Source organism: Pararge aegeria, chromosome 5 (genome assembly GCF_905163445.1).
Source record: "Pararge aegeria chromosome 5, ilParAegt1.1, whole genome shotgun sequence".
In the NCBI taxonomy this organism is placed as follows: Eukaryota; Metazoa; Arthropoda; class Insecta; order Lepidoptera; family Nymphalidae; genus Pararge; species Pararge aegeria.
The window spans coordinates 13,757,650-13,780,685 of NC_053184.1; the positions used below are offsets into that span (position 1 = coordinate 13,757,650).

Consider the following 23,036-nt stretch of genomic DNA (forward strand, 5'->3'; position numbering starts at 1 on the left):
TGATTATGGGGGATAGATATTTTTGGTTGCTAGTGCAGTTGATGAAACTGCAATAAATAAAAACGTTAAAAAAATACGTGGTACAAAATAATTTATATGTAAATATAATTTATGAAACCGCTCTAAGATAGTGTGGACAGAGATTTAATTTATGATATTAGTGAGTTTATAAGTTCTATAACCTATTCGTGATTTTTCTTGTTACGTAAAATAATAATAAATTTATCCTACAACTATTGGCTCTATACTTAAAATTAAGCTACCGGGGCGCCACACCAATTTAACGCTTTTTGACGGACACTTTTCATATTCATAGATGAACAACCCTAGGCCCTAGTGATCACTTTGACTCTATCCTTCATAATGTGGTTGTTATAGTTAACACCTCATGTTAGCTTGGCAACTATGACATTACAGTTAATTTCTGGGGGCTTGCTACCACCGTAGTTTTCTGGATTATACGCGCCGCATAATCCAGAGATGTGTCGATGTGCCGCCAAAATAAGTCTTAATTGTGAGCTTTGTATCTGTATACTTTAACTCCCATCCAATTATATCCCCACCAGATGGTATCAAAAAGAGGGACAACCTTAACCGATGATGAAACCTTTCTATTTAAATAAAATATATCAAAAACTGATTAAGTCGTAGTTAAGTCGACAAAAACTTTCATCTCCTATCTCGAAGGAACCCTTTGGTTATAAATATAAATATTCTTTATATTAACCCAGAGTATCATCTTTAAATGAAACTACTATATAGCTTTCAAATCCTTCTTGTATTTTGTATGTGAAGCGCAAACAAATATTTAAAAATACTGTTCTGGGTTCTGTATCGACATTGAAGCTGTCCATAATTTTCAAATTACATATTTTAATTTACAGGAATCGTCCAGTTACAGTTTTTTTATAAGTAGTTTAGATAGACAACTAAAGCGGTATCTAATAAAGGTTTTCTCCACTTTATAATTATTTATAACATTAGGTACATCATCTATTTTCATCGGTTGTTATTCAAGAGACGATATAATACAAATGTAGGCGAGTATTAAAAGGGACTTTAAATAGGAGCTATGTACGGGCAAGTCCATTCATTGAACAGGCGCAGACTGCGCGGGACGGCCGAGGCGCGGGGGGGTGGAACCAGGGTCCAGATCGCCTAGTACCTTCCCAATCGTGCCACGGGTACGCATATATGTTACGCTAATTGCCAATAACATATAAAAAAACATTTGGTGAATAGCAAAGTAGTGATCGCTTTATTATTTCTAAAGAAAACTTTTCAGTGGGGTGTGCTGTGCTTTAGTGTCGTTCAGTCGTCAATGGGATAGTGTTACGCAGTTCGTTCAATCGAAATACGGTAAGAGTTCTGTTACGTTATCATAGCAGTTTGGTTTAAGTGTTCATTCAATCATTTTATTTGTAAAATATTGTGTAGGGCCTTAAAAACAATCCAAAATGTTCAATACAAAACTTTTTTTTTAGAGTCGACGTCGTTGTTTTTTTAAACCAGTCATCACTCACTGATGACCGTCAGTTTTTGGAGGGACCTTCGCATACCAAGGTTTTGAGCTCATTAAGTCAAACGGCTCACAAGCACTTCATAGTGTAATTTAAGTGAGGCTATTAAAAAACGTCTTAAGGACTATTACTTACGTAGCTATTTATTACGCGGGACAAGTGGGCTTATTAATGATTTTTGGTTCGACGTGGTAAAGATTTCATGGTCGTGGGAGTAGGCGGCAGAGGGCGGGCGGGAAGCGTTTAGTTTCAGGAGGGGTGGGGAGGGGAGTTGCGCGCGAACGGGCGTGGGCGACCCGCGCATCTCACCCTCGCTCGTATTGATCGCGCAATTTCCCGGCTACACGGTAAATATTGCCATTATAATGTTATTTTATAATATCACACATATTTATATCTAAATAAACATTCTCGTGTGTTTGGTGAATTGAGGTTTCTGATATAAGCAGGTAAGACTCTATTATGGCTTTGAGGCTTCGTGCTGGACAACATAGTTTTTTATGTAAGGCTTTGTAGGCTTTTCATGAAAAAGAAACCAAGTCCAAATCTTCCTGAAAAATTACTGGAAAATAGCAAAGCTCGCAACGAAGTCGAAAGGTCTTATGTGTGGTTTATTAATTGTGTGTACTTAACATAAGTCGTAGCGTCGTTGCTTCTTTTTTAAGGTGGCTATACCAATTGGCTAGTGCTTTAAATTGGTCTGGTGGGAGGCTTCCGTCGTGGCCAGTTACTGCCCTATCGAAAAAGGCGCGCCGCCATGCGGTTTAGCGCTTTGGTACGATGCTCGTAGTTTAACAGGTTGGCCCGCTACTACCTAAATTTCACCATTATTTCCCAACAAAATTTATAAATAAATACTGACGTCAAAATCTTATTCTAAACGCTCACAACTTCGTTCTTAATTTGACCCGGTTTGTTATAATATTACAATACAAAATTTGGTCGATGAACAAACATACACCGCGTTGGTCAGAAACTGACATTTTGGTGACAAAAATTAGGAAAATGCGGGGACAAAAACTCTTCCAAAGTACATTTCACATCTTTATTTCCTTTTTAGTGTCCTTTGAATTTCTATTAACTAAAATTGAGTCTACTTTACAACTGTTGTCGTAGCTAGTAATGCGATCGTTACATAGTCATTGGCATTTCGTGACACATTGAGTTTCTTACCTGCGAAGACAGATTTGATCAGGTACCTAATTTATGAGGGAAGTGGGAAAGTTAATCTAAGGGACCTATGTAATGATTTATATGAAACTTACATCCAGCACAAATCCACCTCACCTATTTTACCCCATAACGGCTGATTTCGCAATGTTTGATGTTTACGGTCTGGTGAAGGCAGATCGGAATACAGTTTTCACCACCCCTCCTCTTCCTTGCTTACCGAGAACGGGCATCAGCGTCCTCTGTGGTACCACTACCATCTACTGCAATCACTAACCCGTTTGCCCATTGTGCAGTCGACTGTTATAGGATTTTCGTTTTTTTTTTTTTTTAATTCGCAATGTTTGATATGTCTAAGAACTAATGGTAACATTTGTTGACCTCAATTCTGTAACTTGGAAGTGGGGCACTGCATCTACTTAAGCATGTGGCATGGTTTCGAATAGCACCCTTAAAACAAAATTGGTACCGACCTACACCTCGAAAACTTTATTTTTTAACTAACTTTATTAATCGAGTAACAATATATTACTCTACCGGAAATTTCGCGAGGTAAAAATGTGTCATACTTCGAGTACCTACGTTAAATGACATTAACATAACCTTGCGTGAGACGACATTATTTGCTGAAAGCGTGGGTGTCTCGGATAGCTCCCACGAACGATAGGCCCAAAGCCAAGATGGCAGGCCTTAGCCTTATAGATTGACTGAGGCTTAGGGAACTAATGAGGAATCCCAAACATGTTTGGTAGCAGCTCGATTTGGCATTTTTTTTCTAAAGATAGGATAACAATTATTAAATTTGAAAACGTGGTTACTGGAAAGGACCAACAGCTGAGATCTTTCCGTTGTCTTTTTGTTACAATTTACCTTTCGAACCGGTGCAGATAGTCATATCTATAATACATAATGACTTTCTTGTATGAAAACCAGGGAAGTATCAGTTTGCCCGGAATCTTATTCCCAAATAAGGAGGTCATGCCTCGAGACCCGTACCTCTATTTTGTTTAAAAGTGATTGATGAATACCCACACGAAGTAGGTTAGGAATTGAGATTTATTTTACATGTCAATTAATAGTCTTCTGATGATCGACAAACATTAATGCATGCTCACGGCGAGCCAAGTCTCGTGGGTACGAATAGCACATAAGTGTGTAGTGTGCGCCCACCCTAAATCGTAGATTGCGCGGTTCGATGCGTGGTGAATGAAAACGAGATCAACAAGTAGCACGTAGCCGATGGCGCATGCGTTACATAATCCAATAGAATTTCCAATTTTCAATATGGCTGTATCTATAAAAAGATTGCATCTTATTTTTGTAACTTACAACTATGTTGTGCATCATCTTCGCGTTTATTTTCATTTTGCACGAATTAAATAAATTAGGTAAATTAACACTACAGTCAGATAAAGATGCTTCTCACATAAATTATTACTTTACGGTAATAATAATTCACAATTGCAAAATATTGGATAGAAGTAGGGGGAAGTAAGGGGTACGTTAATTTGCGAAAATCCATTATATATATTATGAATACTAAGCTTAATTTGCAATACTCCGCGAAAAGTCTTTAAAGCAAATTAAGCTTAATTTTCATAATTGCAAAATACTTAAAAAAATTGATTGCTGGAGAAAGCTTTTAATGAAATTAACGACTTTCTTTTAGAATATTTACTAGTGATAACGATAATAAAAAGTCTGCCTCGAGATCTGGTTACGTCTACCTCACGGGGTTCCATTTCAAAAGAAGACATTAGATAGACAGTCGTTTTTTTGAAATTACTATAATTATGTCATCTCTATGACATTGTAATGGAATTTTAACTGTATAAATAAATAATACCTTATCTTCACGTACCCATATTTTCCTTTCGTACACATTAAATAGATAAAATAACTAATGCAGTCCAATTTTTCCCACAAACCGGGTTTATTTATTTTTATTTTCATATCGAACTGTATCAAGGATCTAATCTCCTGGATAACTTAGTTTGTAGTCACGTGATACTTTATTACACTTCGTATTTTAAAATAAATCTAGGATGTAAAACATTTAGGAAAAGTATTATTACAAAGTATTTTTTTTCTTTATTATTTTATATTAGGTATATATGCATGTTTATTTAAATGCACCACCTAACTCTCTTCTTGAGCTGTGTTAAACGCCTTTAGTTGCCTGGAAGAGATCGCTATGTAGCGATAAGGCCGCCAAATTGTATACTTTAGTTACATTTTTATTTATAATTTTACTATATGTTTATGTGGTGTACAATAAAAGTGTGTTCATTCATTCATTCATACATTCATTCATTATATTATAGTACGTAACATTTAACAAAATTGTTAAAGCCCGTATTAGAGCAACGTTTTGGCTCTGCAACTATCTCTTTTATGTGAGTAGATAATATATCGATATTATTATTAATATATTAATATCATTCGACCCTAGACCAGTAGGATTATGGGTATATAGCGGCATAAAACTAGTGGAAGCAGTGGGACCACGGGCCCTAAACGGACGTGTACTTAGCAGTGGGATGTTGATATGCTGACGATGACAATATTACCGACCTGTGCATGGCACTCGTAATTGCATCTGATTGTTAGCGCCATTAAATGTAAGCGACTTCATCATCACCAAACCATTATCGGCCCATTGCACGCACAGAGCATATAGAACCCTAATTCAGCCAATATTGTTAGCAGTGCTTTGTGACCAAAAGCGGTATAACGCCCCGCGCAACTCTCACTTCACATGCGAGTCGTCCGCGGAATGTTACAAGCTTACAAACTTTTCGCATTTTCCCGATTTTATGGTAAACGTTACGCTAAACGTGTCGCAAAGCTGAAGTTGCAATGAGCGGGGAACATAGCTCGGAGAACGGATGGACGTTGGGGCCCTAGAATACACTGGTAGGCGCAGCGTTGGTCGACCCCCAACGTGGTGGACCGACGACGTCAAGCGCGTCGCAGGCAGCCACTGGACACAGGCGGCACAAAACCGTGGAATTTAAAACTCCCTTCAAAAGACCTATGACCAGCCGTGGTCTATCGGTTGATATTTTGATGATGATGATGGTAACAGTTTAGAACTTTAGAGGTAAATAATTACTACAAACTGCTAAATGGAATGTGAAATGTCAAACCGGATGTTCGAAAAACAATACCAAAGTAGAGTGGTTTTTGATGCTTCGATATTAGTATTGTACACGGCTTCTGTATGTTCTTAATTCTGTGGGTTTAGGCAATATTACTCGGAAAGTTGAGCTAAGCCAAGTATAGTCTTTATATAACTTTGAAAGCATTATGAAGGACTATCAAACATGAACTGTTTCTCACGATGTTTTCCTTCGCCGTTAAAGCCAGTGACATTTGATTGCCACACATAATTTAGAATTTAGAAGGGCGACTGAAATCGGTACCGCCAAAAAGAAGTTAGGTTGATACCGCTCTCGTAAGTGATTTATTTAATGAAATCTTTATTTGTTCGTTCCTAGGTAGGCGTGCGGTGCGTTGTGAAGTGAAACAAGCCATGCTGCAACCGTCAAGCGTCAAGGTCCGCGCAAGAGTAGTGCAAGTCACCTAAATGGAGCGCTATCTGGCGAGGGCCCATGCTCGGGCCATCATGTCGGCATCATTTGCCACCCATATAACCATTTTGGCCAGCGTTTGGATATGCAGTAAGAACCGCCATTATTTGTTTTCTTCTTACGAAGGTATGAACGGTAGGTCTTCTTTTGCCGTTTGGATTTTGATTAGGCAGGATTTTTTTTATGGTGGGTATATATACAAGATTTATAAAAGATGATGTATGAGATGCGATCCCGTAATTTTTTGGACAATATTGCGCATGCATTGATAAACATTAAAGTAACATTTGTGAATTCGAGTGTAATTTTATTGAGCACTAGCGTACCCAGCCCGCTTCGCCGGGCTAGATTTTGCTTTATTTTATTTAAACAATAAACTTTAATGATGTATCATTAAATTTTTAATTTAAGTCTCATAATATATGAAATCATTTATTTCTCTACGTATTCATTCTCTTCTATTCTATTCTCAAGAACCCTCTCGAGAAGAGAATTATATACACCTATGTACAACAATAGAATATCATCATAGTAAATAAAAGCTGTATTTCCAGTTCTAAAATAGGATTACTCGCCAGGTCAATCCGGAGATTCCCTGAAAGTTTCATTGAAATCGGTCCAGCCGTTTCGGAGCCTACTTCAGCCACTTTCTCTTTTATATATATCGATAGATAGATATTTGAAACAATGAATTAGAATTTAGGTTTTTTTCAATAGTAGTATGCCCCACCGGGTAGAAAACAATCGCCTGCAAACAAATCAACACTCGCAAGGCAAGGAACACATCCTTAATAGTGCTACCCCTTTTGTCCATCAACTTGAATAAAAAAAGAAATATTTGACTTTGACTTTGACTTTGAATGTTAAGCCTTATGTGCCTGACACCAGCCATCACGCCCTTCAGATGTGAACACAGCAATTCCCTCTACTAAAAGCATTCTTCAATCTTCACCAGAAGCTGACTTTATTAAATTAAAAGCATTTTGAAGCAATTTCACTTTTTGGGTGTTTATCTGTATATTTTAAGTATTTATGTATATTATTCATAAAAATATTCTTAGTACCCATAACCCCAGCTTCGCTTACTTTGGGGCTAGATGACAATGTGTGTATTATCGTAGTGTATTTACTTAATCATTTAGTTATCACCTAAGAGTTGGTGAAACGTTCTTTTTCTATAGACATTGCCTAAATCCTTAAGCGTTCGATTTAGGCGATGCCTAGGTTTAGTGAAAACGGACATAAGTTTATTTAATGGCACATGAGGCTGTTAAGGCTCAGGGTACTACTACGTCTCAGGGATACAGGGCGACACTTTGTGCGGCGTATTCCTTGCATGCACCCTGCTAAGTGTTGACCTGTTTATAGGCCATCTGCTTGGTCAAATATAGTTAAATAATAATAATTTTATCACTCTTAGCAAACGCTGACGAAACGATACCATTACCATATCCCCGACCGGCTAATGGTACGGTGGAGTCAGCAGACACCCGTTCCGCCATCGGCCGCGTGCCTCCGTACCAACCACCTGCCGGCGTGTCCGGGCCCATTCCGGTGCCCGGCTTCCGCCCCCATAGCCCTTACACCAGAGTTGACTCTTGGCACCGTAAGTTACCCATTTACATAGGATACAACCGTTGCCATGTTGACGGCCGATTGGCGCAGTTTGCAGCTACCCTGCTTTCTGAGCCCAGGGCCGTGGGTTCGATTCCCACAACTGGAAAATGTTTGTGTGATGAGCATGAATGTTTGTCAGTGTCTGGGTGTTTATATGTATATTCTAAGTATTTATGTATATTATTCATAAAAATATTCATCAGTCGTCTTAGTACCCATAACACAAGCTACGCTTACTATGGGGCTAGATGGCGGTGTGTGTATTGTCGTAGTATATTAGTTATTTATTTATTTATATTTTCAACCAGCAATAGTTATTTTGTGTGAATTTTATATGTGGAACATAAAAAATCAAATTCAAACTATTTAAACGCAAATCAAGCCAGAAAAGTATCGCAAATTAGTAATTTCCGATTCTTGCCCCACGTGGTCGCAATGCAACAACAGCGGGTAGGTACCTACATCAATAAACAGTATTTATTCTTATTTAAATCGCTTGTGAGTCCCTAATTTAATGCAAATTTTGTGAGTACTTATACAGTTTTTTTGTTAAAAATAATGAGTCCAAATTTGTACCTGCTAAGGATAAGCATAAAGCAATGAAATGTAATAAAATAGAAAAATATAGGAGTATTTTTCTATTTTATAATATAAAGTCGTTTTATGTAATATGTTTCTTAAACCAAAGGCTGTCTGGAGGAGATCGCTTCGAGCGATAAGGCCGCCTTTGTGCATATGTTATGTAGTATCGTTTATTTTGTTAACCTGGCTTACTATTTGTATATGCAATAAAGACTTCTTCTTCTTCTACTTCGTAAAGGAATATTGTTTTAAAACATATTTTAGGTTAGTGCTTAAGAGCAAAGCCCTAAAATATGTTTTCAAATAAAAAGAAAATATAAAATATTGTAAAATATGTGCAGTACATAGGCCATGATTTATAGAAATTGTCAAAAATTTTAACAATCTTATATTTCTAGCCAATGGTCGCATACACATAAACCCTAAGGGGTCCTACGTTGTTGCCGAAGATGACGACGATGTAGATGACGGAGGCTGCCACATACCATGCTCCAAAGAATTTTTCTCATGCCAGGTGAAAATACTATGCTTACATGATTTTTTGATGTGAAACATCTATAGGCAGTAAAATCTACCCTTGTACCGCCAAGGAAAAGGGCATTCCTTCTCTTATGCCGTAATGCCAACTCTACACCACCACCCTCGACTCTCTCGTGTGTTGATGTTTCACGTTTGCCGGGCGGCACTCCATTTTTTAAATTAGATTATACCTAATCGTTTTGTTGTTAATGGTATGTTATGTATTCTGGTATTAGATAAAATCTTGTATGCTACTGTACGTAATTAGCCTCTCATATTGGCACTCGGGAAGTCTTGTAAAAATGTAGCACTTGTGTTAAAATTGTCGTAACAGTTGCATAAATAACTATTATCAAATTGTAACTGTACCACAGGCATATTATATTATTTCTGGCAGGCATAATGCAAATGATAAAGGTACAAACATATATATTATATCTGACAGGCCTCTTGCAAATGCATCCCAATGGAAAATCGCTGCGACGGAAAAGTGGAGTGTGTTAACGCCGAAGATGAAGCAGGCTGCACGCCAACTTGCGACGAACACGAGAACCGCACCATCTGCCACAGCACGAGCGTTTGCATTGCACTCGACTGGATCTGCGACGGAGACAATGACTGTGGAGATTTCTCCGACGAAACTCATTGTGGTAAGCGACGAATTTATTTAGCATCATCATCACGTAAACCAATGGACGCCCATGCGACCGACCCTTTCGCATATAATTATTACTACTTATTGTATTATGGTATAATCTATATCGTTTCAAGCGACGAACGACAACCGGTAGACATAGTTCTCTTGAACGAATTTCTACGCATCACGGATTTATTCTGCTTGTGTTCATTGGATCTCCTGAGGTCTGCTGAAAGTGACCGGTATTTTTTTCTTTGCAACACGATTTATGAAACTGATTTTCAATTTGACGTTGGTACACAACAATAACTAGTCAAAGCGATCAATCGCAGCGAAAGTTTGCAGGTCTGTGGGCAGCAGTTTTGATGTGAGGGATCAATCGATCGCTGCGATATAATATAATATGTGCCCCTTAAGGTGTCTTACTTTAAATTATTTGCCATAAAGGTACTTCGGCAAATTGCACATCGGATCAGTTTCAATGCGCTAACGGACTCTGCATACACAAGGACTGGATGTGCGATGGCGACAATGACTGCCGGGACAACTCCGATGAGAACCACTGCCCCAAGGGGAAGTAAGTAATATATTACATTGTTTTTAAGTAATTATCGATAGTTGTTTATTATAAAGTTAACTAACATGTATAGCAGCATACTATATGGGCTCAATTTTCATTCCCATAAATTATAGGATCTAACCACGACAAATCAGAAATTCTAAGGGCAAAACTTTGCAGGCATTTAATGACTCGTTTACACAACTGGTCATGATTAACTGGTCATAACAAGCGATGCTGAATGTGTAAAGGAAATAATCGCCAAAAATTGCCTTTAATCGGTGAAGCTGGAGTATGAACGCTTATGTGCTGGGTTTTCGGACAAATATCAAAGAAAGTTCGCCCATGATTGTGGGCGTGTTTACACGATCGCTTAGTTAGGCCGCGTGCTATTTCCGTGGTAGTTTTCCACATGAACACGCTATTGAAATGCAATTTCACGTTACTTTTATGGTGTATATTTAAAGACAAAGCTAATGAGTACTAATTAAATAAATAGCAGAAGCAGCTACTGTTTCAAAGTTCACGTCAAATCGTTGTCAATACCTATCGATGTAGGGTACGTTACACATTTTATTAGACAGCTGACTACTGCAATCAATGCAATCAAGCACCCCTCCATCAAGGTGTAGATCAGGCTGTATTTAGTCCTAAGTACTAATTTTTATTATTTACCTTTAGTATTGAGAAAGTATTTCGATTGTTTAATATACCACACATAGATACTTTAATGAGAGCCTTTGTTGAAATGACTTATTAAAGTAATTTTTTAGATGTCATTCACCAAGCCATTTAGTTTTGATACTTGTTTATTGTTTCGGAATAAAAGTCGAGAAAATATTACTTGCAGACGCAAACATGGAATTAAGTGGGAATAGTTATGCAGTGTTTCTAACTGACGATAATTGAAGTGTGAATAAAAATAACTATTCCGACGTTACGCTACGCTTATCTATAGGACCCTAAATGTTCCCACACTGTATATAACAAAATCGATAACTAAATTGTCTACAAACACTTATAACGAGCGGCGTCACATCACAAATAGTGTTTGAGCACCGACCTGTGTAGTGAGATCGAATAATATAATAGCTCGCTCCCCACCCAACGTTATGCCCCTCATAGTTACGAGTAGGACCACCGAATGTTTTTATTGTGCTTCACTTCTATTCTTCCTTGGTAATGAACTGCGATACGAAAACGTTGAGGGCTGTGCGATTAAAGAATGCCAAGCCCCCCTATCCATTAGACCTATAGGTATATTTCCTCTTGTAAAAAGAAAACACACACAGGGTTCTCGCTTCGCACGGCGCTTCATTGTGATACCCGGATACACGGATAAATTTATCATTTACCATTTTTTTTATTAAAAATAATAGGGCAATAAATATGATTTAGAATATATACAAGTCAATGACATCTACGGCCGTGTCATCTTAATTAATACCGTATGGAAGATAAATCTAAAAGATCGGAAATCTTAGCCTTCCGATTAGGTTTTTTGAATGGATGTGGCTGATTTTTTTATTAATAATTGACGGCAGATCAAGCAAATTCACTTGATGTTAATGGTATACCGTCAACTGTAAGCAGTGAAACCCTTCGCAGGGTATACTTGTAACACGTCCTAAAGAATGACACCCTGTGTGCATAACCATGAGGCGTGTTAAGCCTCATGAGCCAGTATTTACACCAGCATGCCCTTTAGACCGGAACATAACAATGCTGCTTGGTGGCAGACATAAGCATGGTGCTAGAACTTTCCCGGACTAGGCGGGTCACAAAAAGCGAACGAAAATCATCAAAATAATATACGTTTTAACTGTTATAATAAAAGGTACTAAAGTTTTCCTATTGCCGTACTTTGGCAGGTAGACACGTTTGTTTTATCTTATCTGACGGGATATAATTTTTGTCCCCTGCACGGCTAGCATGGGCAGGAGAAATTCCTTCCAAGGAAAGGACAAAATTTGGCCTCAAATAGGTGGTTTCCTTGTTAGGTATACTAACAACTAACCATGGGCTAATGACAAATTATGGTGGCGGGAACAATCGGAAAGGTATATTTCGTATAAAGAATGGAGTATCTACTACTTATAGTGTCTGATAATTTCAATTTTGACTAAGTGTACCTTAAAAAAGTTTTCAGGTTATTTTTATTATAAGGTGTCACGAAAAAATCATACATAAAAGAGTCGTTTATGAAAGTATCTCGATCATACTAAAAAAGCTACCTGTGTTCACAAGTACATTTTCTATTACACCTACACAATGTCAGTAGGCGGCAGGTGAATGGCAGCCGGCAGGATGGAAATATACGTATCTTCTCTATAATAGTCTCTGAATTACGTAAATTGGGTCTAGATGAGTGAATGATTGAATAATTTTATTTTTAACGATTGATTTATCTGAAGTATTCAGTGAATGATCGTGCTATTTTAAGAAATTTGTACGTAAGTACTAAGTACAGTTGAAAACCTTTTTATTATTTTGCTTTGTTTATACCTACTTTCACATGTTTTTCATTACATACTGATCTTTCTTTTCTTTGATTCTTAACGATTAACTTGGACGAAAAAATATATGTATGCCATTAGGTAGACATCTGAAGAAATTTTGAATACTTATTTTAAGTTAATGATACTAATTAAAGTTAAATTCCTAACCTAGTAGGTAAAACTAAGTTTTCCAGTAAATAATAATTAATATATGTCCAGGAGTAGCAAAGCATACAAATTTATCGTTTCGCATCACGACATACTAATATAACAACCGTATTCGGTAATATTATAGGTATTCTGTAGCCCCTCGTGACGTAATGGTGACGTTTACCATCGCCAGTCGATGGGATGTCAGAATAAGACAACGGGAGTGACGCACGATTGCAATTTGCTTAATTTGATTCTTCATAGAACTGCTTGGTCTTGACGTCAACTGTGATTACGGGAGACTTATGCTGTATGCCTGTATACAATACTTAATGAATTAGAATTTCTTTAATGCCTATTAGGTCTTACGTCTTTAAGGTTCAACAATTCCTGGCAATAAAATATAGGTATCTATTTTATTCATTAATTTGGTATGTCCAATATTCACAAACCAAAATATGGACTTAATTATAATTTTTCGCTATCAAAGTAATTAAGTAACTAGTTTGCTTTTTAATAATGTCATCTAAACGTAAAAGGCCAAATGCTCATTAGCGCGAAAAAGCGCATTTTTTTAGATAGCTTTTATGAGATTAAAATTTTATCGAGTAGATTGACAAATTGGATATGTTTCAATTTTATACAATACTAGCTTTCGTCTGCGTTATGTAATTGCGGTTTTTTTTAAATCGGTTTGGTTTCCTGGGATAAAAAGCGTATGTTAGGTACTCTATGTCCCTTCGACTAACTCTATGTCAAAAATCTAGTTGACTGGTTGGTAAGTTAGGGCGTGAAAGAAGTACAAAAAAAACAACTGTCGCTGTTCTATTAGTAAGGATTTTACAATAGGTAATATAAACTAAGCTAATAGCAAAATGCGAAGTTGTATACGATCTTGACCAACCTTTTCGTTGTGTACTAGCTTAGCTAGCTCGGGCTTGTGCCGGCCGAGAGATCAATAAGCGGGGTGGGAAGACGAGCGGGGAAGTACGGGCTTGCGCGGGGTGAACGTAGCTCGTAGGCGGGGGTGCCCGGTACCATGGCTACGCACCCACGCCCGAGCCTGTGTCCCGTGGAGGAGACCCGATATATCCGACTTCCGTGGGCGATAGCTTATACAATCGAAACACTTTTTAATACAACAATGACATAATAAGGACAGTTCTCCAATCTTCAATTCAAATATAAATAGCTTGAGTACCTTTTTAAAGTACTAAGATCTTATTGATTTATATATTGTTCCGCTAGCTTTTGCACTTAACTGGGGAGGGCATACACAATACACGTGTCCCTTTTCGATAGTTTGTTACTTTGCATTTTAAAATAGGTAGAGATTGGCGATTATTTATTTATTTATTCATACGACACACCAGCAATTACATGTAACTACATTAATATAAAAAAAAAGAAGTGTTAGAATTACAAATTGTCTAGTGCCATTACAATAATCAATTATAGGTGTATACAGCATTATCGTTGTTATCTCCGGTCACAATTTAAAAACTTAAATAAGTATTTATCTAAAGATTATTAAAAACAATAATATAAATATGAATTAAGCTATTATAACAGATTGATTAATAATACTAAATTAAAACGAAAATTTATAATTAAGATTATTTATATTTAATTTACATACAATTTTCTTCCTAAAACTTTCTAGGGTATCGTGAAAGATATCATTTTTTATTACATGTTTGCACATGTAATATCTACATTTGAATAAATATGAGGCGTAGTTTATAGTTATACCTACGAAAACGTTTTAACCCACATAAAAGTGACTTTTCGTCCTCTTCTGACCGTGCCGGTACCGTGTTATTACCTATTTCACCTTCAGATAAAGGACTAGTGAGCTCTTAGTAGTAGTCGTTAGAGTTTCCATATGTCCATGGGCGTACCCATATTCTGGGCTAGGAGGAAAAAAGTGAGCTTTTTTTCGGTCAGATCGTCCGCGAGTAATTTGTGAATTTTTTTAGAGAGCCCAAACGAAGCTAAAACTGTATTTTTTTTCGTATTTTGTCTGTCTGTCTGTATCTTGGCCGCCATACATTTTGTGCGATATTTATCCCAGGAATGGCGAGATTTAATGAGATGAAAAAGAGAATGCTTACCGTGCTCAGAGGGGTCAGGGGGGTACGGCGCCAATGTTCTAAATCAGGACTTTATTGAAAAAAAAATAACCAATACTTAATATAACCTCGTGGCCAACGAGGCAGTTGATCATTGGTTAGGGGAGATGGTGACAATAAAAATACAAACCGGCTTGTTTATTGTATCTTTCTTCTAAGATAACGGTGCGTTTTGAATCCTCGTAGCAATAAGTAGTTATCACCATCATTCCACTGCCATGTACAGGTTTTATAAAAAAAAGTTAAAATGTGCCTTCTATATGGATTTGAATATAGAAATATTTGTCTTTGACTTTGTTCAATTAAGGACCTTGGCATTAGAATATCATAAGCTACAATAGAAGCGGTAATACCCTATTGGTAAAAGCGTCCGCTTTTCTTTCGGAGGGACCGAGTTCGGACCCAGGCACGTACCTCTTTCTTTTCAGAGTTATGTTTATCAATTAACATATTACTTTTAACTAACGCGAACGACGAAGGAAAAAATCGAGTCGAAACCTGCATGACTAAGAGATCTCCATAATGTTTTCAATGGTGTGTGATTCTACCAATCCGCACTTAGCCAACGGGTTTACTTCAACCTTAATTCTTTTCATTCTGAGAGGAGACCCGTGCCCTGTAGTGGGCCGGTTGTGGTTTGATAAAGATGAAAGCTACTGTTTTGTTTAGATGCCGCGATAACCAATTTACCTGCGGGTCTGGTGAGTGCTTAGCACTTCACTGGCGATGTGATAAGGAGGCCGACTGTCCCGACAACTCGGACGAAGATGAATGTCGTAAGACCAAACATATTTTTTTATTTTAATATTATAATATACTTACCAGTTAAATATGCAGATTTGGTGAATTCCTCTATATGAAAATTATCATTATTATTTACACAAGATAATCTATATATATAAAAGAAAGTTGTGTTAGTTACACCATTTATAACTCAAGAACGGCTGGACCAATTTTTATGATATTTGATTTTTTGGATTGCTCTTAGACCAGAATAGCATAATAAGTATTAAAATATAACAATCATAAAAAAATTATACGCGGTACGAAGTTCGTCGGGACAGCTTATACTGGTTAATATTAAAAATGAAAATGAAAAATTAACTTTTCTTGGTGGCAAAAGATGAATCCTGCCAAGGATTAAAAAAAAGATACTGTTGATTATTACGTAGTATAATCTATTAGTACCTATCCTCGCATAATTATTTTTTAGTTAAAATGTGTTCTAAAAATTTTAAAACCAATTATATCCCAACAGCTATAGATCTTCTACAATGCGGTGAGAATGAAATCCAATGCAATAATAAAAAGTGCGTGCGTAAAGATTTTCAATGCGACGGAGATAATGACTGCGGTGACTGGACTGATGAAGATTCTTGTCCTATTATACCTGGCAGTTGTAATTCTGCTGAATTCAAGTAAGTACCTCTATACAATTCACCAATATATATATATATATATGAACATAAATACAACGTGTAACTGAATTACGAAATACAGTTGAAGGATGCATAAGTATATTTCATAACGAATCTCCCTGTAAAAATATTAAATCAAAAGAACGATATTAATTATACCATACAAACATTCTAAGTGTTCCTTATGAAAACCCTATCTTAGATAAAATACTAACACGCGCATATTAACAGCGCTACGCGAGGCGTACCTAATACAGTGACAGAAGTCACTTGATTTTAATTTTTCATGTGATGTTAGGGCTGTATCTGATTTATTTCAGAAAAAAATATGGCAGTAAACATATTCAAAAACAAACAAAAGCTATTAGCGTTTTGGTTTTACAGATAATTCCGAGAGACAGTAAATAATGTACTTCTAAAGCATGTGAAGTATTATTTCGGTTTTCATTTACACGTTGTATAAGTTAAGTTCTTTTTCATGTACATGATTGAAAAAATGATTTGGTATTTCTCTAACACCTGTTTAAGATTATATTTGTCGCATACTTGCAATCTGAAACAGCTCCCAGGCTTTCCTCAAAACTACGATTTAGGGTTATTAAAGGGGCGTATAAATAAATACCTCAGAAGCTTGCAAAACGTGTGAGGTACCTGTGAGGTAGCAGGCTTTAAGAGCGGTAGTATAACACGAGCTGGAACGTTTCACCATTATTTATACAAATCAGAATCAGGAAAAGTCTTAAATCTGAACTTTAGATGAACTGTCATTTAGCATTAATTTAAATGAAGATTTCCCTCTTTTAAAACCTACAATATTTCCATTCACAAAATTAAGTCGTAACAGGTGCAGCGATGGTAAATGTATTCCCGAACGCTGGCACTGTGATATGGAGCGCGACTGTGCGGATGGTGATGACGAGACAAATTGTGATTCCCACGGTATGAGGAACTGTACCACTGACGAGTATACCTGCGCTGACAAACGATGCATCTCGGTAAGTAACCATACCTATTCTTCGGCTGATATTGAACGATTTGTCACATAATCTTCGAGCTAGAAATCAATTCAGGTTAAACTTGTAACCTGGGAATTTGTGCTCGTTTGACATCGGCATTTTCTGCCACAAACAATTTTAATGGCTTTCAAGGCAAATGTGAATAGGCATTTTATAGGCAAACGCAACCCAACAAACGCAAGCCTAGTTACTAGATAGTAGAACAACAAAATTAAATTACAGCATGTGTTGGACAGATTTTTTACTGGTTAACATTATAATATTTTTAGCTTTTATAAAGATATAAGAAAATAAGACTTCCAGATTAATGATATCAAAGTTACTTAATAAAATAATACTAAATATTTTGAAGGACGACGATGGTTGTATTTGAAGAAGTTGGTTAAACAGTAACTTCGCACTTATTGCGCACCTTATCGAAACTAATTAATTGTCCTATTAGAAAACATGGCTCTGCGATGGAGTTCGCGACTGCACCAATGGCGAAGATGAATTGGACTGCAAGATATTTTGCGAAATGGATCAGTACATGTGCAAGTCGATCTTCAGCGACGCATTTAGGAATTGTGTCAATAGAAAACACGTGTGTGATGGCATGAACGACTGCCCTCAAGGAGATGATGAAGAGAAATGTCCTGTCAAGAGGAAATGTGGAAAAGATGACAAATGCGAACAACACTGTATTACTACTTTCGATGGTTTGCCCTCTTGTTCTTGTCCACTGGGTTACTTATTAGCTGAGGACGGCTACAGGTATGCCTTTTTTATCTTCGAGGTAACATTTGCTTTTTTAAAAAAATATGAAATATTTTTGATGCATTGATCTCGAAGAATACAAAACAAATCTTAGCCATATTCGTTCATATTTCAGTTGCAAAGACATCGACGAGTGCATGTACGAGCAAGACCCAGTATGTTCTCAAACATGTTCCAACTCCCAAGGCAGTTTTTATTGTGGTTGTATGACGGGTTACGTTCTTAGACCTGACGGTAGATCTTGTAAGGCTGTGGGAGAATCACCGACGCTTCTATTTTCTAATCGTATTGGAATACGTCAGGTTGGTTTTCAATTCGTTTGAAATATCTTTTCTATGTTCTACTTTCATACAAGGCATTTTATATTTCAATTTAAGAAATTATGCTTATTTTAGTGCGTTGTATATTTTTTGGTCTTCAATCGAGGTCTCTCTTAAATTGCCTACTTATATAATTTTTGTTGTCTAGGTTTGGTTTACTGGAGATAACTACATGTCAATTGTAAAGGGACTGCATAATGCAGTGGCGTTAGATTACCATTATGAGAGAAAATTGGTATTCTGGACTGAGAATAATATGAGAGTCATAAGGGTCACACAGTTGGATAGCAATAACATGTCAGGTAATTTGATATTCATAAAATATATAATCATGAAATAAATGTAAGAGGAAATTTTATTTGTAGCAATGCATGAATCGTTAAAGCAGATATTACACATTATTTAAAATTTCAGATGTAATACGATGGGGCTTAGAGACACCAGGTGGTGTTGCAGTAGATTGGATTCACGATTTGCTATTTTGGACCGATTCAGGAACCAGAAGGGTAGAAGTTGCAACATTAGATGGATCTCAGAGAGCTGTTCTGGCGGCGAGTGATGTGGACAAGCCAAGAGCTGTTGCTGTCCATCCAGGCGATGCCTTGGTGTTTTGGACGGACTGGGGTACGATAAGATAAAAAATAAATTAATCACGAAAGTAGATGTTCATATTCTTGCAAATAAATTGGGATAATATAGTGACGTAAAAGCTAAATTTGGCCTTTAAAATAAATTTCCAGACCGGTTTTTTTTAATTTGGCATCTTAATTCCTAGAATCGACTACACGTGGTTCTTTTTTCCCTGTAAACTAACTAATAATTTATTTGAAAAAAAAAAAAAAATGAAAAAATTTTATTCAAAAAATACGTTTTACATTTAACATTTATCCGTTGTTGGGACATCCTTTTAAGTAATTATTTTACTTGTGCCAGGGTGTCCCGCCTTCCGTAAAATGTATATAATATGTATTATCTGTGTATATATTCTTATATATATAAAATCAAATCAATAACCGGGAGAGAGTGTGTGTGTTTCTGTGTGTGTGTGTGTGTGTGTGTGTGTGTGTGTGTGAGTGTTTGTGTGTGTGTGTGTGTGTGTGTGTGTGTGTGTGTGTGAGTGTTTGTGTTGCGATTGGGATTTTACTTGTTTGCTTCGAGTAATGCCTCAGTGTCTTCATATGTTAGTTTTCCAAGCCACTCAGTTAGAGTCTTTTTAAGCTGGTAAGTATTAAGTGAGTGTATATTTAATAAACTGTTTACCTTCTTGTAGATATAAGTCGATTGTCTAGTATATTGTTTTTTAGCAAATGTAGTTTTTACAATATTTGAACCTGTTCTAATGTTTATTCTTCTTTTCGTCTTTGTGTTTATGTCTATGGTTACTGTTTTATGCCTCCTTAATAATAGTTGTAATATATATAGCTTTCTCACACTCAACAAGTTATCTATGGAGTATAGCTCAATTGTGGGGAATCGATATGGTTTGCAGTACATTACTTTTAACAAGGCGCGATGACTACGTTCTAATTCAAGGAATTTAATTTTTGATGCTCCTCCCCATATTGGAACGCAGTAAGACAGTATGGATTTAGCAAGAGCTGTATAGACTTGTTTAACAACTTTATTTGTTGCAACATGTCTTAAGATTTTAAAGATCCAAATTAATTTTCTAATTCTGCTAGATATTAATTCAAGATGGGAATGCCAGGATAATCTTTGGTCAATAATTATGCCTAAGTATTTGGTTGAGTTTATTTTATCAATGGTAGGACACGTACAAATTACGCTCTGGTCGTCACAGTAATGTATTTTTAGATTTGATGTAATTGGTTGACTTTTATTATTTATTGCGAAACATATATAGTTTGTTTTATTAGTGTTAAGTGTGAGAAAGTGAGCATTAAGCCAACTTGATATTTTTCTTAAGCCTGTTTCGGCAGCGCTATGAACTTCTATCCAAGTTTTCCCATAAAATACTATAGCAGTGTCATCTGCATAAGAGTAAATATGTCCAGAATTTATTTTAAAATCACATAAGTCATTTATGTATATTAAAAACAAGGTAGGTCCCAAGACACTACCTTGTGGAACACCAAAGGTCATTTCAAGATCAGAACTGATAGAGTCGTCTATTTTTACGCGCTGAGTTCGGTTACTTAGATAGTCCTTCATCAGGTTAAGCTGGTTTCCTCTAATTCCTATGTTATGTAGTTTTTTTACAAGGATGGGGATAGAAACTGTATCGAACGCCTTTTTTAGATCCAAAAAGACAGTTAGACATTTATTTTTCTGGTCAAGATGGTCAGTAATTCGCGAAGTTAAATCTAAGATGATATCTTGCGTACTTTTCCCTTGTCTAAAGCCATATTGCGAGGTAGATAATATGTTAAATTTATTTAGGTAGTGATTTAGTCTGTTATTAATTAATTTTTCCATTACTTTAGACATACCCGTTAATACTGAAATTGGCCTGTAGTTATTGATTTGAGTTTTTTCCCCATTTTTATACACAGGAGTAATAATTGATTGCTTCATAAGTGAAGGGAAAACACCTTTTGTAAAACAAAGATTTGCTAAATAAGTGAGTATGGGAACTATTAAGTCTTTTGAGCGTTTTAAAAACTTTGTAGGGATGTTATCAATACCAGAAGCACTGTCTGATTTTAACTTCAAGAGAATTGAAGTTACCTCTTCGTGATCGGTATTTAAGATAACAAAGGATGACAATTGATTATTACCGTTAGGTATCTCTATTGATTTGTGAAGGAGTGATAATTGATTGTTTGATTCAATTTCTTTAGCAAGGTTTGGTCCAACATTAGCAAAGAAGTTATTTACCGAGTTAACTGCCTTTGCAGGACATGGGTCGATGTCTAGTAATTGGGAATTTGTTGTTTTACTGGGTTTTGAATTAGTTAAATTTCTTACATTGTTCCATAGCACTTTTGGATTTTTATCAAGTAATAATTTCCTATCATGTAAACGTTTTACTTTCTTAATTAAATTGTTACAGTAATTGCGATATCTTTTAAATGTTATTTTAAGTATGTTATCATCTGGATTACGTTTTAGTTGTTTTTGCAAATTATTTCTATGACGAATACAGCGTAAGATACCATGAGTTATCCATGGTTTTAATGTTCTTTGTTTTTTAGGTAAATTCATAGTATGTGTATTTTCTTGTAAAGATTCAGTGATTTTAGTAGTTAGAGTTTCAAGTAAACTGTTCGGGTCGTCACATTGCAGTAAAGAAGATAGGTTTTTATTTGCTAGTGTTATAAGAGCTTTGTCAAAATCAATATAAGTTTTCTTCTTAGTAGTCTCTCTAGCATATTTAATTTTAGTTAAACTACAAAATACCATAAGATGGTCTGTGATGGTTGTGTTAAAGACAGCTACACTAGCATTGATCTTTTTTCTGTCCAGTTTTAGCATAAAGTGGTCTAAGCAGCTATTATCTCTAGTTGGTAATATATGCCCTGGTAAAAGTCCAAACGTAGATAGCATATTTAGATAATTATGTCTATTTTTATGATCTGTGGAACTTTCATTAGGTTTCTGGATAAGATTAATATTAATATCTCCAGTTACTACAATACTTTTACAAGTTTTGATTATGTCAAGGTGCATTCTAAGTGATTCAGTAAATCTATCAGTATTAGTATTAGAAGGTGACCTATATATACCTAGTATGATATGATTAAAAATATCAATCTGAACACATGATGCTTGATCTAAGATAATTTCTTTTATTTTAGGATTAAGATTGCTTTTAACAAATATTACTACCCCATCGTTTTGGTTGAGACGAATTTAATATGTGCTTATGAGCTTTTTTAATTTGTTTTTCACGTAGCAACTTTTGTATTTATTATATTAGCCGGGAAGAAGATCAGATACGATCTATTTAACATAATTATTAAGTATTTTAATTATTGTCGGTTTAGGTCCTAATCCGAAGATTGAGCGTTCAGATATGGATGGAACGAATCGGAAAAGCGTTATTGTCGATCGCATATTTTGGCCGAACGGTTTAACTATCGATTATATGGATTCCAAGATATACTGGGCCGATGCTAAGCACCATGTTATTGAAAGGGCAACATTTGATGGCCGCGACAGGAAAAGAGTAAGTCTTTGTAATTATATCAAGAGTCAAATGAACCATTTTGCTTTTCCTTGTTAAAAGGAGATTTGTTTAATCTCCTTTTCAATCACAAAAATCATAATTAACAAGGGATAAGAATTTAAAAAAGTAAGAGATTAAAAAGCCTAAGTTTAGCCAAGTACCTAATGGTTGTTTTGGTATCTAGATAACAAACAAAGGTCTACCACACCCATTCGCCTTGACGCTGTTTGAAGATGCAATATATTGGACTGACTGGCACACCAAAAGCATATCAACGGTTAACAAGAAGACTGGCATGGGTATACAAACTGTTCACGCTAGCCTACACGTTCCAATGGATATACGAAGGTAGGTACATAATATATTTAAATAGCAAAAATAATATTGCTTCATTTGATAAATTTTATCGATCTACGTGGA

General features: G+C 36.1%; 1 protein-coding gene across 2 annotated transcripts in view; it reads left to right on the forward strand.

Moving 5' to 3' along the window:
• Positions 1-1,183: 1,183 nt before the first annotated feature.
• Positions 1,184-23,036, forward strand: part of LOC120623705 (low-density lipoprotein receptor-related protein 4) — a 32,198-nt gene continuing 10,345 nt past the window's right edge. Inside the window, exons 1-15 of one of the 2 annotated variants that reach the window (XM_039889883.1) lie at positions 1,184-1,359; positions 6,191-6,373; positions 7,704-7,889; positions 8,881-8,996; positions 9,447-9,651; positions 10,086-10,215; positions 15,647-15,753; positions 16,236-16,395; positions 17,240-17,390; positions 17,854-18,164; positions 18,283-18,469; positions 18,636-18,789; positions 18,902-19,111; positions 22,435-22,616; positions 22,801-22,964. In XM_039889883.1, the coding sequence (XP_039745817.1) occupies positions 6,280-6,373; positions 7,704-7,889; positions 8,881-8,996; positions 9,447-9,651; positions 10,086-10,215; positions 15,647-15,753; positions 16,236-16,395; positions 17,240-17,390; positions 17,854-18,164; positions 18,283-18,469; positions 18,636-18,789; positions 18,902-19,111; positions 22,435-22,616; positions 22,801-22,964 (2,357 nt within the window). In that variant the 5' untranslated portion in view covers positions 1,184-1,359; positions 6,191-6,279. Of the gene's footprint in view, positions 1,360-1,809; positions 1,868-6,190; positions 6,374-7,703; positions 7,890-8,880; positions 8,997-9,446; positions 9,652-10,085; positions 10,216-15,646; positions 15,754-16,235; positions 16,396-17,239; positions 17,391-17,853; positions 18,165-18,282; positions 18,470-18,635; positions 18,790-18,901; positions 19,112-22,434; positions 22,617-22,800; positions 22,965-23,036 lie in introns of those variants that run through there. The other variant, XM_039889884.1, reaches the window with a different exon arrangement.